General features: G+C 36.5%; 1 protein-coding gene across 3 annotated transcripts in view; it reads left to right on the forward strand.

Moving 5' to 3' along the window:
- Positions 1-15910, forward strand: part of wdfy4.L (WDFY family member 4 L homeolog) — a 167917-nt gene that overhangs the window by 51720 nt on the left and 100287 nt on the right. For all 3 annotated transcript variants that reach the window (XM_018225614.2, XM_018225612.2, XM_041569128.1), the window contains 11 exons: positions 1021-1239; positions 1762-1943; positions 3316-3535; positions 6228-6355; positions 6539-6650; positions 7185-7375; positions 9406-9558; positions 10467-10540; positions 11391-11540; positions 13389-13471; positions 14019-14118. In XM_018225614.2, coding sequence (XP_018081103.1) covers positions 1021-1239; positions 1762-1943; positions 3316-3535; positions 6228-6355; positions 6539-6650; positions 7185-7375; positions 9406-9558; positions 10467-10540; positions 11391-11540; positions 13389-13471; positions 14019-14118 — 1612 coding nt within the window. The remainder of the gene's footprint in view (positions 1-1020; positions 1240-1761; positions 1944-3315; positions 3536-6227; positions 6356-6538; positions 6651-7184; positions 7376-9405; positions 9559-10466; positions 10541-11390; positions 11541-13388; positions 13472-14018; positions 14119-15910) is intronic.

Consider the following 15910-nt stretch of genomic DNA (forward strand, 5'->3'; position numbering starts at 1 on the left):
TACACAATAAATAGTGATGCAGTGTAAAAGTCAATTTAAAATTGTCGCTGAGTCAAAATGCCCATGGCCAACAGCAGCATCAATGCATGAGGGAAGCAGTAAATGTAATTAAATGTATACAAGTAAATAGGGTAAACTGTGTTGCTGGACAGAGGGAATGAACAGGGCAGTAGTATGGGAAGCCGAGCAAGTTAACAGAATGAAAAGCTGACGTGAAGAAAGAATTTAGGCAGTGGGAGTAAATTGCACTAAAAAAAGTAAGGGTGTCAAGCATAATCAGAGAAGTGAGAACATACAGTAGATCAAAAATAAGAAGAAAAACACAAGAAAAGGAAGGTGAAACAGAATTAAAAGGATGGTGATTGAAGGCAAATTTCAGCATTTTGAAAAGGATAGCACATGATGAGAAAAACTGATGAGAAAACATTTACGGGAGAAATTTCCCCATTTGTCATGGCCCTTATCGTGAACAATAATCGCTGCATTTGACTCACCACATTTAAAGCACACAATGAATCCTATAATGGTGACTATTTGCCTCGCATTTAATAATGGGAAAACACAGTTGTACTTGCCATAGGACAATTATGGTGTTCTTTTGGTTATGGGGGTTATCTAAGAAGATATGGGAGTGGTATGACTTGATCGGGTTGAAGCCAAAATGAGCCAATTTGTAATTTAGTTATGTTAACTTACTAGTGTAGAAACTAGTATCTAGTTATGTAAGGCAGTGCTGTCAGAATTTCTGTTTTCCTCTAAGATGGAATATAGGATAAATGCAAGGGGGGAGTAGGATCAAACTGGCAGAATTACATCAGTTTTTCAATTGCTACAAATATGGTGAATATTAGAAAGGGCACAGCATTTTTAATAGTTATGTTTATTTTACCAGGTATCTAAGTACCACTTTGCCATTTTTATTCATAATAGTTTGCTTAGAACAGCAGTCTGATTTTTGACTAAAACTTTGTATTCTTTGTTTGTAAGGCTTTTAATAATATTAACCACTTTAAATTTCAGGTGCTCGCAACTTTCCTCCTCCTGGTGGACTCAATTTCTCTTGCTGGTTCTTAGTGAGCAAGTTCTGCCATGCACCAGAGCCACATCCCATTCGCCTCCTGACCATTGTTCGCCATATGTCCCGCAGTCAGCAGCATTATGTGTGTTTATCCATTGCCCTTAATTCAGCTGAGCGCTGTCTGCTCATTTCTACAGAAGAACAAGAATTCCAGCCTTTGGGTAAGGCTTTAGTATTTATGTAAATTAGGGAGGTCAGCTGATAGGAGATGCTCACCTTAAAATTATATTTTAGTATTATGCAGACATTAGAGTTCTAAGAGCATTTCATCTGTCTTTATTTTGGTGAATTTACGTTTTAGCCCTTTTGATAATATAAACTCTCATGACCTGGTTGTTTGGGTACCTGCAAGTCTGGCAACCTTCCCATGTTTTGAATCGTTGAATAGAAGACATGAGTAATCCAAATTATAGATTCTAACAGCATTACACATTTTGGGAGTGGAGATGTAGAATAGAATGGGAAATGGCAACCCCCTCCCACAAAGATTTAAAAGATTTTTGGACCTACAACAACTTGCATTTTCTGGTGAACATCCCCCCAATACATACAATCACAATGGAATGGAGGGCCGTGCATTTGAGGGAGGAAAAAGGATTGTGCCTTCATAATTAATCTGTTACTTTACAAATGTCTAAGGAATGTGGAACAGATGCATTTTTTAAACTTGTTGTTTTTTTCAGATATGATGGAAGTTGAAGCGTTGCCTAGTAATTCCTCTCGGCCACCATCTCAGGCACAGCTTAATTTGTCTGGACTACTTGTAAAGGACCAATGGCACCACCTATTTGTGGCATTGAAAGATATAAAACGGTCTGGATTGGTTACTGCCTGGATTGATGGTCAATGTCTGGGTTCAAAAGAGGTCAGCTTATTTATGTCACCACTTATTATCAATTTCCTATATGTTGCGTACAATTTTTTTTCCTTGCAAAAATCTCCCCCAATACATTCTGAATTTAGTGGGACTTTTCCATTGATGGTCTTACAATGTATTCTAATGTAAAAAAAAATTTGATGACTTTATGAATTTATATTTTTACAAGGTTGGAAAAGCTGCTACAGTTTTGTCATAGTTTACAATGATTTACACCACCTTTAAGCAGGAAAATTTTTAGGTCAAATGCCCGAAAAACATTTTAAATATGTATTAGTAAATTGCATGAAAATGTTGATAAGGAAAAAAATAATAAATTAGAAAACAACCAAATAGGCCCCTAAAAATGAACAAGTGTCTGACCAAGTCATTGTCAAAATATACTGAGACTTCATGTGCAGCAGTATGAAATCTGGGGGGCGGGTTAACACATATTTTATTATAATTCCCAAATATTTGTATTTCTCAGCTTTGAATACATTTTTATTTACAAATACTTATTTTTTATAATTTACCTTTGCAATTTGAAAGGGGTTTATAGTTTTGTGCCTTTTTATTAATTTTCTGATCAGACAGCTTCAAATATTTGACAAAAGTTTACGAAGGAAAATTGTGCTAACACAGATTACAATTTGGAAGGGGTAAAACGTTTTGTGCTTTTTATTAATTTTCTGATTTGACAGCTTCAAGTGTTTGACAAAAGTTTACGAAGGAGAATTGCGCTAACGCAGATTATAAGCATTCAATTATGCACATAGTTCATAATTTTAGAAATGGCAAATACAGAATCCTCCACAAATGATTTGCATAAATATAAGAAGAATTTGTGGAGGATTCAGTAATTATGTAACATGAATGATTTCTAGGCTATGTAGAGCCTTAATGTGTGGGGCTTGGGCACATGTAGATGCCAAAGTTGTATTGATCTTTATACTGTGATCAACTGGATTATGGTTGGAAGCATTGCCTCTTTTAATGCTTGGTCAGCAACTGACCATACTTGCTAATGCCGCGTTTGATGCCATGCATCAGAATCAATGCCATTTAAAGAAAAAAATATAATAAATGTTTGACTTCAGCTTCTAACACTAGTTGAGTGTGAAGTTTGTATGTCTGTTTTTGCATGTCCTTTCTTTAGAATGTGGCATTGGTCTAATATAACTAGAGATTAATACTCACACGTAGTGATGGGTGAATGTGATGTGAAGTCTATGCGGTTCACCAAATTTTTTTATCACCCAACAATTTTATTCACCCATCGGAGTCTATGGGCATCAATTATGCCCAAAATTTCGTTCATCAATACTCACAAATCATGCAAATCTCCTTTGATCTGTTTTCTCTCTCTCTCTCTGTAAAGATCCATTATGTGCAGCGCTTGCCAGGGGCCATTTCCTCTTTGGACCCCTCAGCTCTAGTAGACATTCATGCATTCCTTGGCACACCACAGATTTGGCACCAACATAGTTCTCTGTTGTGGAGGCTGGGACAGTCTTACCTGTTTGAGGACGTTCTATCTGAGGAGACCCTGCGTTTGCTTCTGAAACTTGGCCCTTCCTACTGTGGAAACTTTAAGACTGGTCAGTACAATTTCATTTTATTTAGAAAAAGGTTTCACAAATAGGGATGTAGCGAACTGCCGATTTGGTGTTCGCGAACGCCGTTCGCGAACACCGGCAAAAAATGCGAACGTTCGCGAACAGTTTGCGAACTTCGAACACCCGCTAAAATCGTTCGATTCGAACGATCAAAGGATTTTAATCGTTCGATCGAACAATTTTCATTCGAATCAAACGATCGAAGCATTCGATCGAATGCTTTTCATTCGATCGAATGCTTTTCATTCGATCGAATGCTTACAATCATTCGAACGAATGGAAATCGTTCGATTTTTAGCGGTCGAAGGAATTCGAATGGTCGAATGGTCGAACGATTTGTATTCGAATCGAACGCGAACGCAAAATGCGAACGTCGCGCGACGTTCGCGAACATTCGGCGGACGCGAACAAGTTCGCGCGAACAAGTTCGCCGGCGAACAGTTCGCTACATCCCTATTCACAAACAAAACAAACACAGTAAGAAAAGCCCTACCTACTACTAAGTATTTGCTACTATCTTGTTATTAATAATCTATGTTATTAATATTATTTCAATAATATAATAACCTTTCTATGTATCCTCTTGAAGGATTTTGACTTGTCAATTGTTATACAATTCATATAAATAAAGAAAGATCATTTTCATGATTCATGCCTTTGGACTCCAAAGTTTGCATAGTATGTATACAAAATGATAAATGCTCACAGCATGTAATAGGAGACCTATGGGGGCTCAATATGCACTCAGACACCAGCCCCTTCTCCACTGAACTTGCCCCCTTCCCAGGCCCATTTGCATGGTTGCTCACTGCTCCCTTGTACCACTACTATAATCCCCATGGGTGGCCTTGTAAGCATCTAGATGTGTGTCCTGCCCCCCCCCCCCCCCCAGTGTTTGCTCAACATGAGCACATTAGTATTAAGGAGTTCTATATAAACAAAGCCCTTCCTTTCCTGAGCTGCAGCCTTTGTTAGGTTTTGAGATCAGGAGAGTCTTTTTTTATCATCTTCTCTACTTAGGAGGACCAAAAAGTGGTTTATTTTCAGGAAATTATAAAATGAAACAGTTTTAATTTTCTTGTCTAGAGCAGGGAGTAAAAACTATTGAAAATATACTTAATTATGAACAAAGAAACATATCTAGTAGCTTACTGAATAAAGACTTCATTATTAAGAATGTTACTTAGAGAATGAATTCATAGCAGGTTAAAGACAAAAAAACTAGACTGTACATTCAGTCAATGTGTAAATGTTATGTCTATAGTTTGTGTGCAATTGTGCTTTATTTTGCATCATTATACTCACCTCATAATGTGTGCAGTATTCCCAGCACTGGATCCTTGTTTTGCATTTCCAGTTCTCTTTCTCAGCACAGATCAGAGGTTGAAATAGATATTAATGTGTTCCGTTATTACTTGTCACTCATAAGTATAGGGCGAAGGTGTAGTGTTGTGGGAGGAGGCTGTTGTTTAAAGTGGGTTATTGATTTCCCATTCAGTGATCCCTGTTCAAGATCTGTTCCCGTATAGAATCATTGGGAATGCAATCATTATGAGGCTGAAGCCGTTTTGAAATAAAGGCCAGTGGAAAGACACTTTTTTCGAGACAATAAATCCATGAGCATTACATCATAACATTATTAACAATAATAATAATCTTGAGGTTAGCAGGATCAGCCAGTGAACACAGTAAAAGCATATGCAACTGTAATTGCATACTTGCTCTACTAGCATTTACTACTCTGCATATACATATCTGCACAAACCGATACACTGCTGGTGCTGAATATTTTATTACATAGATCCAGAAAATTCAAATTCAGAAACATTAACCAAGGTTGTTTCTGAACTTTAGAATATAACTGATGTATGTAGGTATGCGGTAGAGCTGAAACACATCTTCTTCCTTTAAAGTACTCTGTGTGGCACCATAAGTAACAAACTTAACAAAAATTAAAAAATATGAAAAATATGCACACCAGAATAAGGAAGGTGCAACCTGTGTTTTTAGCTATACATTCTACTTTATATATCACTTGTTTCCTAAAGTTCAGAAACAACATGGTAGGAATGGGGGAAGTAACTTTAATGAAAGAGAAACTTGATAAATAAACATGCAAATTCTAAATATAAAATCAAATCCTTTGTCCTGTGTAGCTAAAATTTCCTCCCCAGTAATACTCTAAAAATAATGGCTGAGCATTTTAAATGCTAGTTGGTATGCACTGTATTTTAAAGACTAGTTAGGTATGTACTACAATTTTAAAGGCTAGCTGGGTATTTACACCATTTTAATAAACCATTCCTTTTATGTGACAAAAACATGCCTTTCTGAGAAGCAGCTTTACATCTCAGAAGCCCAACATTGCTTGCCTAAATCACCTACATTCCCCTTTACTCCACCTGCACCTTTGTATTCTTGTGGCGGACTCCACCTTTCTACCTCCTATCATTAATTGTGTCTGCAGCAAATAACTATAAACCCTTAAATAATATACCAATGGGAAATCTGCTATTTCTGGTAAGCAGTGAGCTGGGAGGAGTTCTAAGACAGAAATCATAAGTTGATTAGTGCTGGGAGGATACATTGTGAGGCAAATTTAGAAATTTTTACTTTGATTCTATGAAAAATATGTTTAAATGTATTTTCTAAATCAGTTATTCCTTTTTCTTAGGTGCAACTACTATTGTAACAGAGGAGAAGATTGTCTTTGGTGTAAATGTCCTCAACTCTTACCTCAGCACTGTCACCGAGATCAGAGACATGTATAATGAGGTTGACGGGCGACATATAGCTAAAGAGGTATCTGAAAAGCTGAGGTGTTCTATGGGTTATCTCCTTACTGGGAAATAATCTTTCTGTAGGCCAAGTATAGTCTTGTGCATAATTTGTAGTCAGTCATTGTAGATTTATTAAAATGGGTATTTTGTGCCTCTTTATATAATTATTGTATCATAAAGACGTTGATGCTTTTGTCTCTTACAGTTTGGTGTCCCATCAAGGGATAATTCAACCCCTATCTTCTTGTCAAGAAATTTGGCTTTACATCTACATGGTACAGCACGTACTCTTGGTGCTGTAACTGTGCAAACTAAGGGTAAGAGATATTTGTGTATTGTCACTGGCTATGTATGTCACAGCTTACCTCAGAAAACTATCATTCATTTATTTTAGTTCATTTTGCTCAATTCAGAAGCATTTACAAAGTAATGTATCTAATATTAAAATCTGTTCTGTAAACTATATGTAAGATTTGCCTTCTGACACAACTCAGCTGTTGCTAGGGAGAGTTATAACCTGCATTTTCATCTGACTATATAGAGTTGCACAAACTTTTTTCTTGTGACTGAATAAAAAAAGGATTGTTTGATGTAAAAGAATACTAAAAAGTAACCCTAACACTTCATCTCATCAGATTTTACAATGCAGCAGGAATCATCAGACTTTGTAGTATCCAACAAAACCTCTTGAACCTCTTTCAGTTGCATGGGTATCCCACCAAAGTCTCTTGTGTAGTTAATCCCTTAGTATTTTGGACCTTAGTGACATTACAAGTTTAACGTGTATGATCGCTGCCACGCCCTTCTGTATTCTCATTCTCTAATGAATTGGTCTATCTTTTCCATACTAGGAGTACGAGTCTTTAACTCCACACCAGCTGCTGACTCTCTCAATTACATTGGGGGTCCAGCAGTAATGCTCAGCTTGATTTCCATGTCAAGTGATGACCAGGCCCTATATGCTGCTATAAAAGCACTTGTGTCTGTTCTGAGCAGCAGTCTTCTGGCAGAACAACTTATGCAACATATTGATGGATATCAGGTACTGTAACTTTTAAAGAATTTTGCTGTAATTACCCTAATTTATGTTTTTATATTACTATGGGTTTTATGTGGTATAAAAAGCTATATGGGGCTTTATGAGGGGATGTGGGCCCGGCTGTGATCGCACCCCCTTCGCCCCTGGTAGTTACACCTCTGCCAACATCAAGATATCTCCATGAATGTCCATTAATTTAATACAGTAGGAAATGCCACAGAAGCCTTAAGGGGACAATTCACCTTAAAGCGTTTAGTATAATATAGGCAGCGATATTCTGGGCGAATTTGCAATTGGCCTTCATTGTTTATTTTTTTTTTGCGGTTTTTAAATTACTTAACTTTTTGTTCATCTGTTCTCTAGTTTGACATTTCAGCAGCTATCCGGTTGGTAGTGTACAATTTATCTAAATTAATCTAAAAATGTATTTAAGGATTACAAGAAACTTTCTGAATGATTCTGTGAAGAGTTTTGCTGTTTATAATTGTAATGGAGGTAAATAAAAATCATCTAATCTGTACAGTACTCTACAGAGAAACTGACGTATGCTTACAAATGATTGCATAGAGCAAATATGTGAATCAGTGGTAAAAATTACAATGAGCAGGTTTATACAGCAACATGAGCAGTTTTATTAAATGTTGCTAGATATTCTTAAGTAGGGTTGGGAATAAATAGTTCATGATTTAGATTAATATACCTGCTAGAGTCAGGTGATGTAGTAATTTATATAGGTACAGTATATCCCTAAATCCTGGCCTGTTTGTGGCCCTCAAGGGTTAGCCATTCATTCCCCTGTTGTGCAGAAACAATTTGTAGACTAGTAGTGCTGTTAAACAACATGTGGAGAGGGGTAGAGGGAATGGATAGGTTTGTAAAGAGCAATAGTATGAATTATTATTAGAGCTAGTAAAATTCACAGTGTGTGAAGCCTCTGGGTGTGCAGGCTTTACTTCAAAGCAGTATGTTGCAAAAATCCCATTTTATTGCTTGCTTCCATATTTCATACACATGTCCTTAAACATCTCCTATGCATTAATTTTCTTCTTTGCATCCCTACCTGCTTCACTCACCTTCCTCCTTTCAGCTATTAAACCAATACTGTTTCTCCTATGAATTTTTTATGACTGCAATGAAAAAGATTAAAGAGGATGGATGGGTGTAATTAGGTTACTGGATTTAATAAATACAGCCGGGATCTTTATGAAATGGAAATTTTACAGGAGCAATTAAGACATTTAGAACGTTTATGGGAACCTAGTGGCCCATCTTCTGTATTTCATTTGGTGTAATTGAAGCTCCGACTAATCAGAATTTGAAAACGAATCTCCCTGGAACAAGTTTGTCCTGGATTATAAACTTCTTGGTGACACTGGGAGAGACTGCTGTGCTGGTTGTCCCTCTTCATCTTTCGATAGCTTTTTTGTATTGCGCAGATAGGACTCTGAGGATATTTTGTTCTGTACGGGACAGAAGACATTAGCAGTACCAAATTACTGAACACCTAGACAGCAGATTCATATACAGAACAGTATATTGGTAATCTATGTTAAATCAGCAGCATCTATGTCAAGAAAGACTTTCAATGAATTGCTTTAAAAGAAATTTCATTCATCTAGTTTAACTTCACATCAAAATGTTATTTCACATGATATAAACATGGATATATCCATTTTATTATTGCACTTTTGTTTTTAATATTGCTGTGTTCTAAAATTAACATAAAACAAATAGACTTTATAATTAACTCTACTGTGTACAACAGATTCTGACTTTTTAATTCTTTCTCAGTTATCCATACTTGTCTACATAATTCAAATTGTAAAATCTTCCTGATTGCCTTATGGCTAATTGGAAATTAGAAGTAAACACTTTTAAATTCACAGGGCCATTGTTCAGGGGATCAAATTGCTGCAAACCGAAGGAAATACATTGATTTCTTACAAACACAAACTTTACACAGAAATGCTGGCTATTTAGCTCTGAAAAATGTATTCCTGTACTAACACCAGATATGCTGACTTTGTTTACAGCTTCTGGCATACTTATTAAGACGCAAGTCCTGTATTTTGAATCCACGGATATTTCAGCTCATACTAACCATTACAGGCACTGCTGATGTAAGTGTTGGGCCTGCAAGACCTTTGAACTTTTCTGCAGTGAAACATATACTGTGTAACTTTCAGGTGAGCACTAAAACTAAAGTAAAATGCTCATTTATGGAATGCATGATTGTAATGTAAATTGCTGACTCTTATTGGAATCAGTTAGATAGATTGGTTGAAATCTCTCAGTGAGATCAGATATCTAAACAACGCTCGTGAAAATGCCAAAGAAGCAGGGAACTTCAATTGTTTTAAATTTTTTTTTACATCATCATTAATTAAAATGTTGAGATCATGCAGCTGCCTATGGCTCAATAAGCAGGATTGCTGTCTTGCAAACCCAAGGTCCTCCGCTTCTAGACCATGCAGGCCCTGACAAAGAATACATTTCAAATAAATTATTTCAGTTCAGACAAAAGAACACATCAGGTATACCAGGGCTTATTGTTCTGCTGAATATTGGTTATAACAAGAATCTGAGACAAAAAAAAACAGGGGTAAGGAATCTCTTACATTTAGGGGTCTATTTATCATGCTGTGTAAAAAGTGGAGTGAAACATTACCATCCGATATTTGCTTTTGTTTTCTATCTATTGAAATCTAATTGCTGATTGGTTGCTCTGGGCAACATCACTGGTAATGTTTCTAAATAAACACTGGGTCACAAGAAATCCATATTAATAAGGGCATCTCTCTTGTGCCATTCTCACAACTAGGCCGTTCAATAACATTTATTATTACTGATGACATACATTTATTAAATTACAATAAATTTATTATAATACAATTATTGGAAATTGCATAAATACTAGTCTTGGTGAAACTTTGGTTTAGATATAGAAATTAAGTCGTGGTTTTCAAAAATATCAAAATATCCATGTATGCAACTGATGTTTAAATATATTCCACATGCGTATGAAGCTTTGTATATCTCGTTTAGCGACTGGCATCTTATTTATGCATCTAAGTATCCATTTGTTCTTCTGCAGCTCTGGCTGGAGGTACCAGGGGATCTGGATGTGTCTCTGCTGACTCACCTTGAAGAAGTTTTAAGATGCCATGGGTAACACTAAGGGGGTTATAAATTATCAGGAGTAAAGTTTTCTCTCATATTTATCACCTTTAGCAACCAATCAGCAGGTAACATTTACTGGTCACCTGTTTAAAAGCAAACATCTCATTGGTAACATGGTTTACTGTATCTGGGCAAACTTTGTGCTTTTTATTACATATGGGGGTTAAATTGCAGTTCTTCCTAAATAGATTCATATTTTTGATGTGTAATGCATTCTGACATATTATGATATTTTAAGATAAAAACAAATGGTTTCATGAAGTCTCATAATGATTGAGATACAGCACAGGACGGGTTTTAGTACCAAACAACTTTAAACTATCAAGTTCAACAGTTAAATTGGCATTTGTGCATCATCAAATATTTGGAAAAATAACAATAAAAAGAACAAATCAAAGTGATAAAACTTTTTCCTAGGTAATGTAATTTAAACAAGTGACCAGTAAATGCTACCTGTTGGTTTGTTGCTATAGGTGACTAGACCTGTACCAACCTATCATCATTTATTACATAGGCCATGTTCATGTATTATGTAGAAATGAGCTCTAAGCCATAGTAATGTTGTTGTTTTATACACCCTAAGCAGCTCCATTTATGTTACAGTCCACCTTTTGTTTTTAAATAGATCATATTCATTTCTCTAAAAAAGTCACAACCAAAAATAAAAGCTGACAAGATGATTCTCTGCACAGGAATATGTTATTTACAGTAACCCTAAGTCCTACACCTATACAAAAAGATTGTTTTGCAAGTTATAAAAAATAACAGAAATTGTATAGCATCAAGGAGTATGTTTACAATGATTATAATAGTATTTGGTATCATATTCTTATCACAGAGACACAGAAATCATCCAACAGCTGCAGCTTGTTCCAAGTCTAATTTTCCTCCTCAATGACCTTCGTGTGACACAAGTGAAAGCCACCCTCATATGCAACCTTTTAAACTTGTGTTTAAATTCTTGCTTCAACAAGAATGATATATCTAGGTAAGTTAAAGGAATCTTGAAGAACTTTTCCAAAAGGGCATTGATATTTATATTTTTATAACTTTTTTTCTGGTGTTATCTTCTAAGGCTGGATTGCACTCCCTGAATCTAAGACCACTTAAGTTCTAGAAGGGTAGAAAAACATGGGGACTCTCCTCTGTGGTTTTATGAGAGATGTAGGGGTCTATTTTTCATTATATGTAAAAATTGCATAGTCTCTCCTTGGGAGGGGCAACAGAGGATCTGATATAACCTTTGTACCCCTCCCTCAGTTAGAGTGCCAAACCCTTGGGTTTTCTAGATTCTCCACCTTTCCCAAATGTAATCTGGGGCTCCCAGCATGCTCCATGCACTTTTCCAGTCTTTCCGATGATCAGATCACTCCCCTTCCTAAAGCCGGATGATATATAAAAGGCAGGGTAAGCTAAGGCACAGTAGTTGGATGGACAAAAAATGCAGGAGGACAAATGGAAAGTGGGAAAATGATCACTTGATGCATAGTAATCATATATGAAACTGTCTGAAACCCTAGCCAATGTGATCTGTATCTGATCAGTAAAGCTCTCTATTGATGTGAACACTGAACAATGGGTTAAAGGGGTTGTTCACTTTCCAAACACTTTTTTTCAGTTCAATTGTTTTCAGATTGTTCACCAGAATAAAGACTTTTTTCAATTACTTTACATTTTTTGAAGTTTTTTCAATACCTGCAGCTTAGTAATTCAGTGGGCGACTCTAAACGGTTATAATTTTGCAACATTTAGTTGATCCATTTCTCAGCAACATCTCTGGAGTATTGGTAACTATTGTATCAATTCCAAAAGTTCTCTTTAAAGGGGAGCTCCGGCTTCCAAACCAAAATTTGATAAAGAAGCCAGTAGCATAACTAGAGGGGGGCGGGCCCTGGTGCGTGATGCACAGCCGGACCCCGCCCCCTCCATACCGCCCGCAATTTCAGTGGCGCGCGGGCTGCACCCCCAGCTCCCCAGGTAGTTCCGCCACTGAAAGAAGCCCACATAACACAGAAACCCCTAATTACCCATTTCTTCAGAAAGAATGAATAAATGCCATTGTCTATACTGAAATCCAGCTGTGTAACAGTTCTTCTCTTTCTGCATCATTTGAAACCCTTGCTGGGAAGGAGGGACTAAAACACTCCTGCTACAAATTGTAACAACTTCTCCGCAGCTTACAGACAGCATGCAGGAACTACATAACCCACAATGCATTGCCCTGTGATGTTCCTTTCCTTAATAAAATCATGTGTGCAGGGAATTTTGGGGTTTGGAGGATGCAGGCTGAGGACAGCTGGCTGTTGATACAAATTAACAGTAGTCAGTGAAAGGGGATAGGTGTGCCCTTAACAGATACCAAAAAGAAAAAATGTTGAAGAACTACCAGTATGGAGCTTTAATATGTAACTGTGCACTCCTGTACATGTAATGCAGGCTAAAATTAAATGTTAACTTTTCAGGTTAAGGGCAAACAGATGTGCAGTAGTTTCAATTGCTTTTAATGATATTTTTTACATTTGCTTTATTACACACCTCAGAAGCATACTGTTATCAGATTTTTATATTGTATATGGCTGGGACAATAAAGTTGTTTTGTAAATGTAACAGATGCATTTCAATAGCAAATTAATACATATCACATTCATTGCTGTCAGGAATAGAAAATACATATTGTAAACTTTATTTTTTATTTACAGCTGGGAGATGATTGATTTTTATTCTCACTCTGTCTATCAGGAATGGATACCAGTCATAGAACTAGGAATGAGTGAAAGTGTCTATAGGGAGGTTTTGTGCAGGAAGTCTGTTATTTTTTTCCCTCTCTTTCTTACAGGCTTGGGCTCTTTCTGGTCAGCACATTGCCTGGTACATCAATTGATGAGAAACAGCTTTACCCACAGGAAACCCCAACTGAAGGTTATTACATCTGAGTAGATACTAATAAATACAGTACAGACGGGAAAGAAATAAGGGTCCCTACCATGATACCAGTAATATGTTAGATGTTTCTGTTATGCATGAAATATTTTCAGAATAACATTGTAAATTATTATTATATTTTATATTATTATATAAAATGACATAAGCAGAATTATAAAATTACATTTAGAGATGGGTGCATTTTTTTGCTCATTCTAACTTTAAAGTGAAGCTGTAGCATGAGCTAGCAACTGCTGGATGCAACTTTTAAGAAATATGACAAGACATGACCAGTGACAATGACCTATATAACACTAAAAGATGTAGATGATGTGATATTCCATGTAAGGTCAGAGTCTGAAAATAATGTACATTCAAGAAACATACATACATAAATATACGCTTTACACTTCAGTACAGTTGTGTTCAGTACCACAATTGTATTTATCAGTTTATTTTGTGTTTTTTCTAAAGGTTTAAAAGCCTTGACTGTTTTTGTGTATTTTTCTCCTCTTTCTATCCTGTCTGCTTATGATCCCCTCAGATACCTGTGCAGATTCTGGGAGACTGATTTGGCTTCGAAACCAGCTCCTGCTCATGCTGATCAGGATTATATGCCCGCCTACTTCATCTTTGTCTAAACAGTGAGTATGCACATGGGAGCTAGAACTTTCAATGAATACTTATAAAACAGACTAATCTTGTGACAGTGCGGTTGTTATATTTGACACAGAAGGAAGAGTCATTAAGTGAATTCACATAGTTCTGCACCATGAGTTATTTATAAGGCAATGATAAGACACAACTCCCTCTTTATTCTTTGTTTTATAAGTGATAAAAAACAAATACTTTGAAAATGATGGGAAACATAGACAGAACATTTCTTGTTAATATAGCTTTCTAAATGACCCCCATATGTTTCGGCTTACAAATTATTGCCTATACTTGAAGCAGTGTGTGGTATGATACCTCTATTGGTGGCTTTTCAGTAAGTTTATGGTAGTATCAAGAGTTAACAATGTAAAAAAAAGTATTTCTAAGATGCCAACGTATTCTACAGAGATGTACAATAGAAGGATGTACAGTGAATTTAGATTAACTATACATACTGATATTTTCAATAAAGCTTATAATCATAAAAATATACTAAATAGCAGCTATGTGCCCCACCATATAGCATGTTTGCTTTTGTTTTTATTCAAATAAATGACTGATGTGGGACATGTTTTCAGCAATAGCTTGTTCTGTTGCATCTTTTGGACTGCATTGCATGAAGATCATGTGCGACTAGATTATGTTTCTTTAAAGGAACAGAAACACCAAAAAAATTCACAGAATTTATATGCACCTCATTAAAATATGTTACCCTACATTAGAAAAAATTGTGTTTCCTTAAGAAACACTACTGTAATTTATATAATTAAGCTGCTGGGAAGCCATGGGGCAGCTATTCAAGCTGAATAAAGCTTCAACACATGCAGAGCTATCAACCTTTTGAGTTGAAGTTCCTGGAGACATAGTTGCAACAGCAGGCCGCCAAAATCTTTGGGGTGTTGCTTGAGAGGGATCCCAAATGACATCACTTCAAATGCAGACAATGAGCAGCGACTTCAGTAAATGCTCACTGCGCATGCAGAAGGGTTTTTTTTAATGCGGAACTGAATTCTCACATGCACAATGAGCATTCAAAAAGAAATGCTACAAACTGGGGGAATTTATATAACGATTAGGAGACTGGGGTACGTTGGGAGGGAATTTGGGTAACTCCCAAAGAAACAGGATAGATCAGATCTAAAATCGCAATTTGGCCTCTTCAGACAGCATCAACAGGTTATCTGCCCATGTATCCTAATGTGTATAGCTACCTTTAGCCAAAAAGGCTCCTTTTTCACAGCATAACTATTCTCATATAAAAAGAACATTTGTTGCCAAGAATATATAGTCATGGTAGACATAATGTGATGGTACACGTTAGTGTTGCATTACCATCAGATGACATATATCCCCAAAATACCTTTGCATTGGTGTCAGTGGAAATCTCCTGCGCTAAATCATATGAATCATGTGTAGGGGTCTTGTAAATAAGCCACCCTTAATATTGGCAGGCAAATACCCAGTGTTATTATTCTGCCTTAAACTAAAGGTCTGGGTATCCATGTGCTCGAGGTCCATTGTTTTAGCCCTTACTAAGCAGGCAGTAAGGGAATGGTTAGTGGAACCTAAGTACATTAGGCCTAGTAAAGGATAAGCTATACTCTGTAATAGATCACTCTAGGAGTGATAGGTTATTTAGTTGAACAGCCTAAGGCTCCAATGAGGAGAGTCAGAGGGATTAAGATCCCGGGTGCTAATTGCCCAGAAGTAGGGACTAAGTGTACAGACTTAGGGATGTGGAGAGTCCTGTTGATTTCTATGAACACCTACGTGGATGAAGTT

Source organism: Xenopus laevis, chromosome 7L (assembly GCF_017654675.1).
Source record: "Xenopus laevis strain J_2021 chromosome 7L, Xenopus_laevis_v10.1, whole genome shotgun sequence".
NCBI classification, from domain to species: domain Eukaryota; kingdom Metazoa; phylum Chordata; class Amphibia; order Anura; family Pipidae; genus Xenopus; species Xenopus laevis.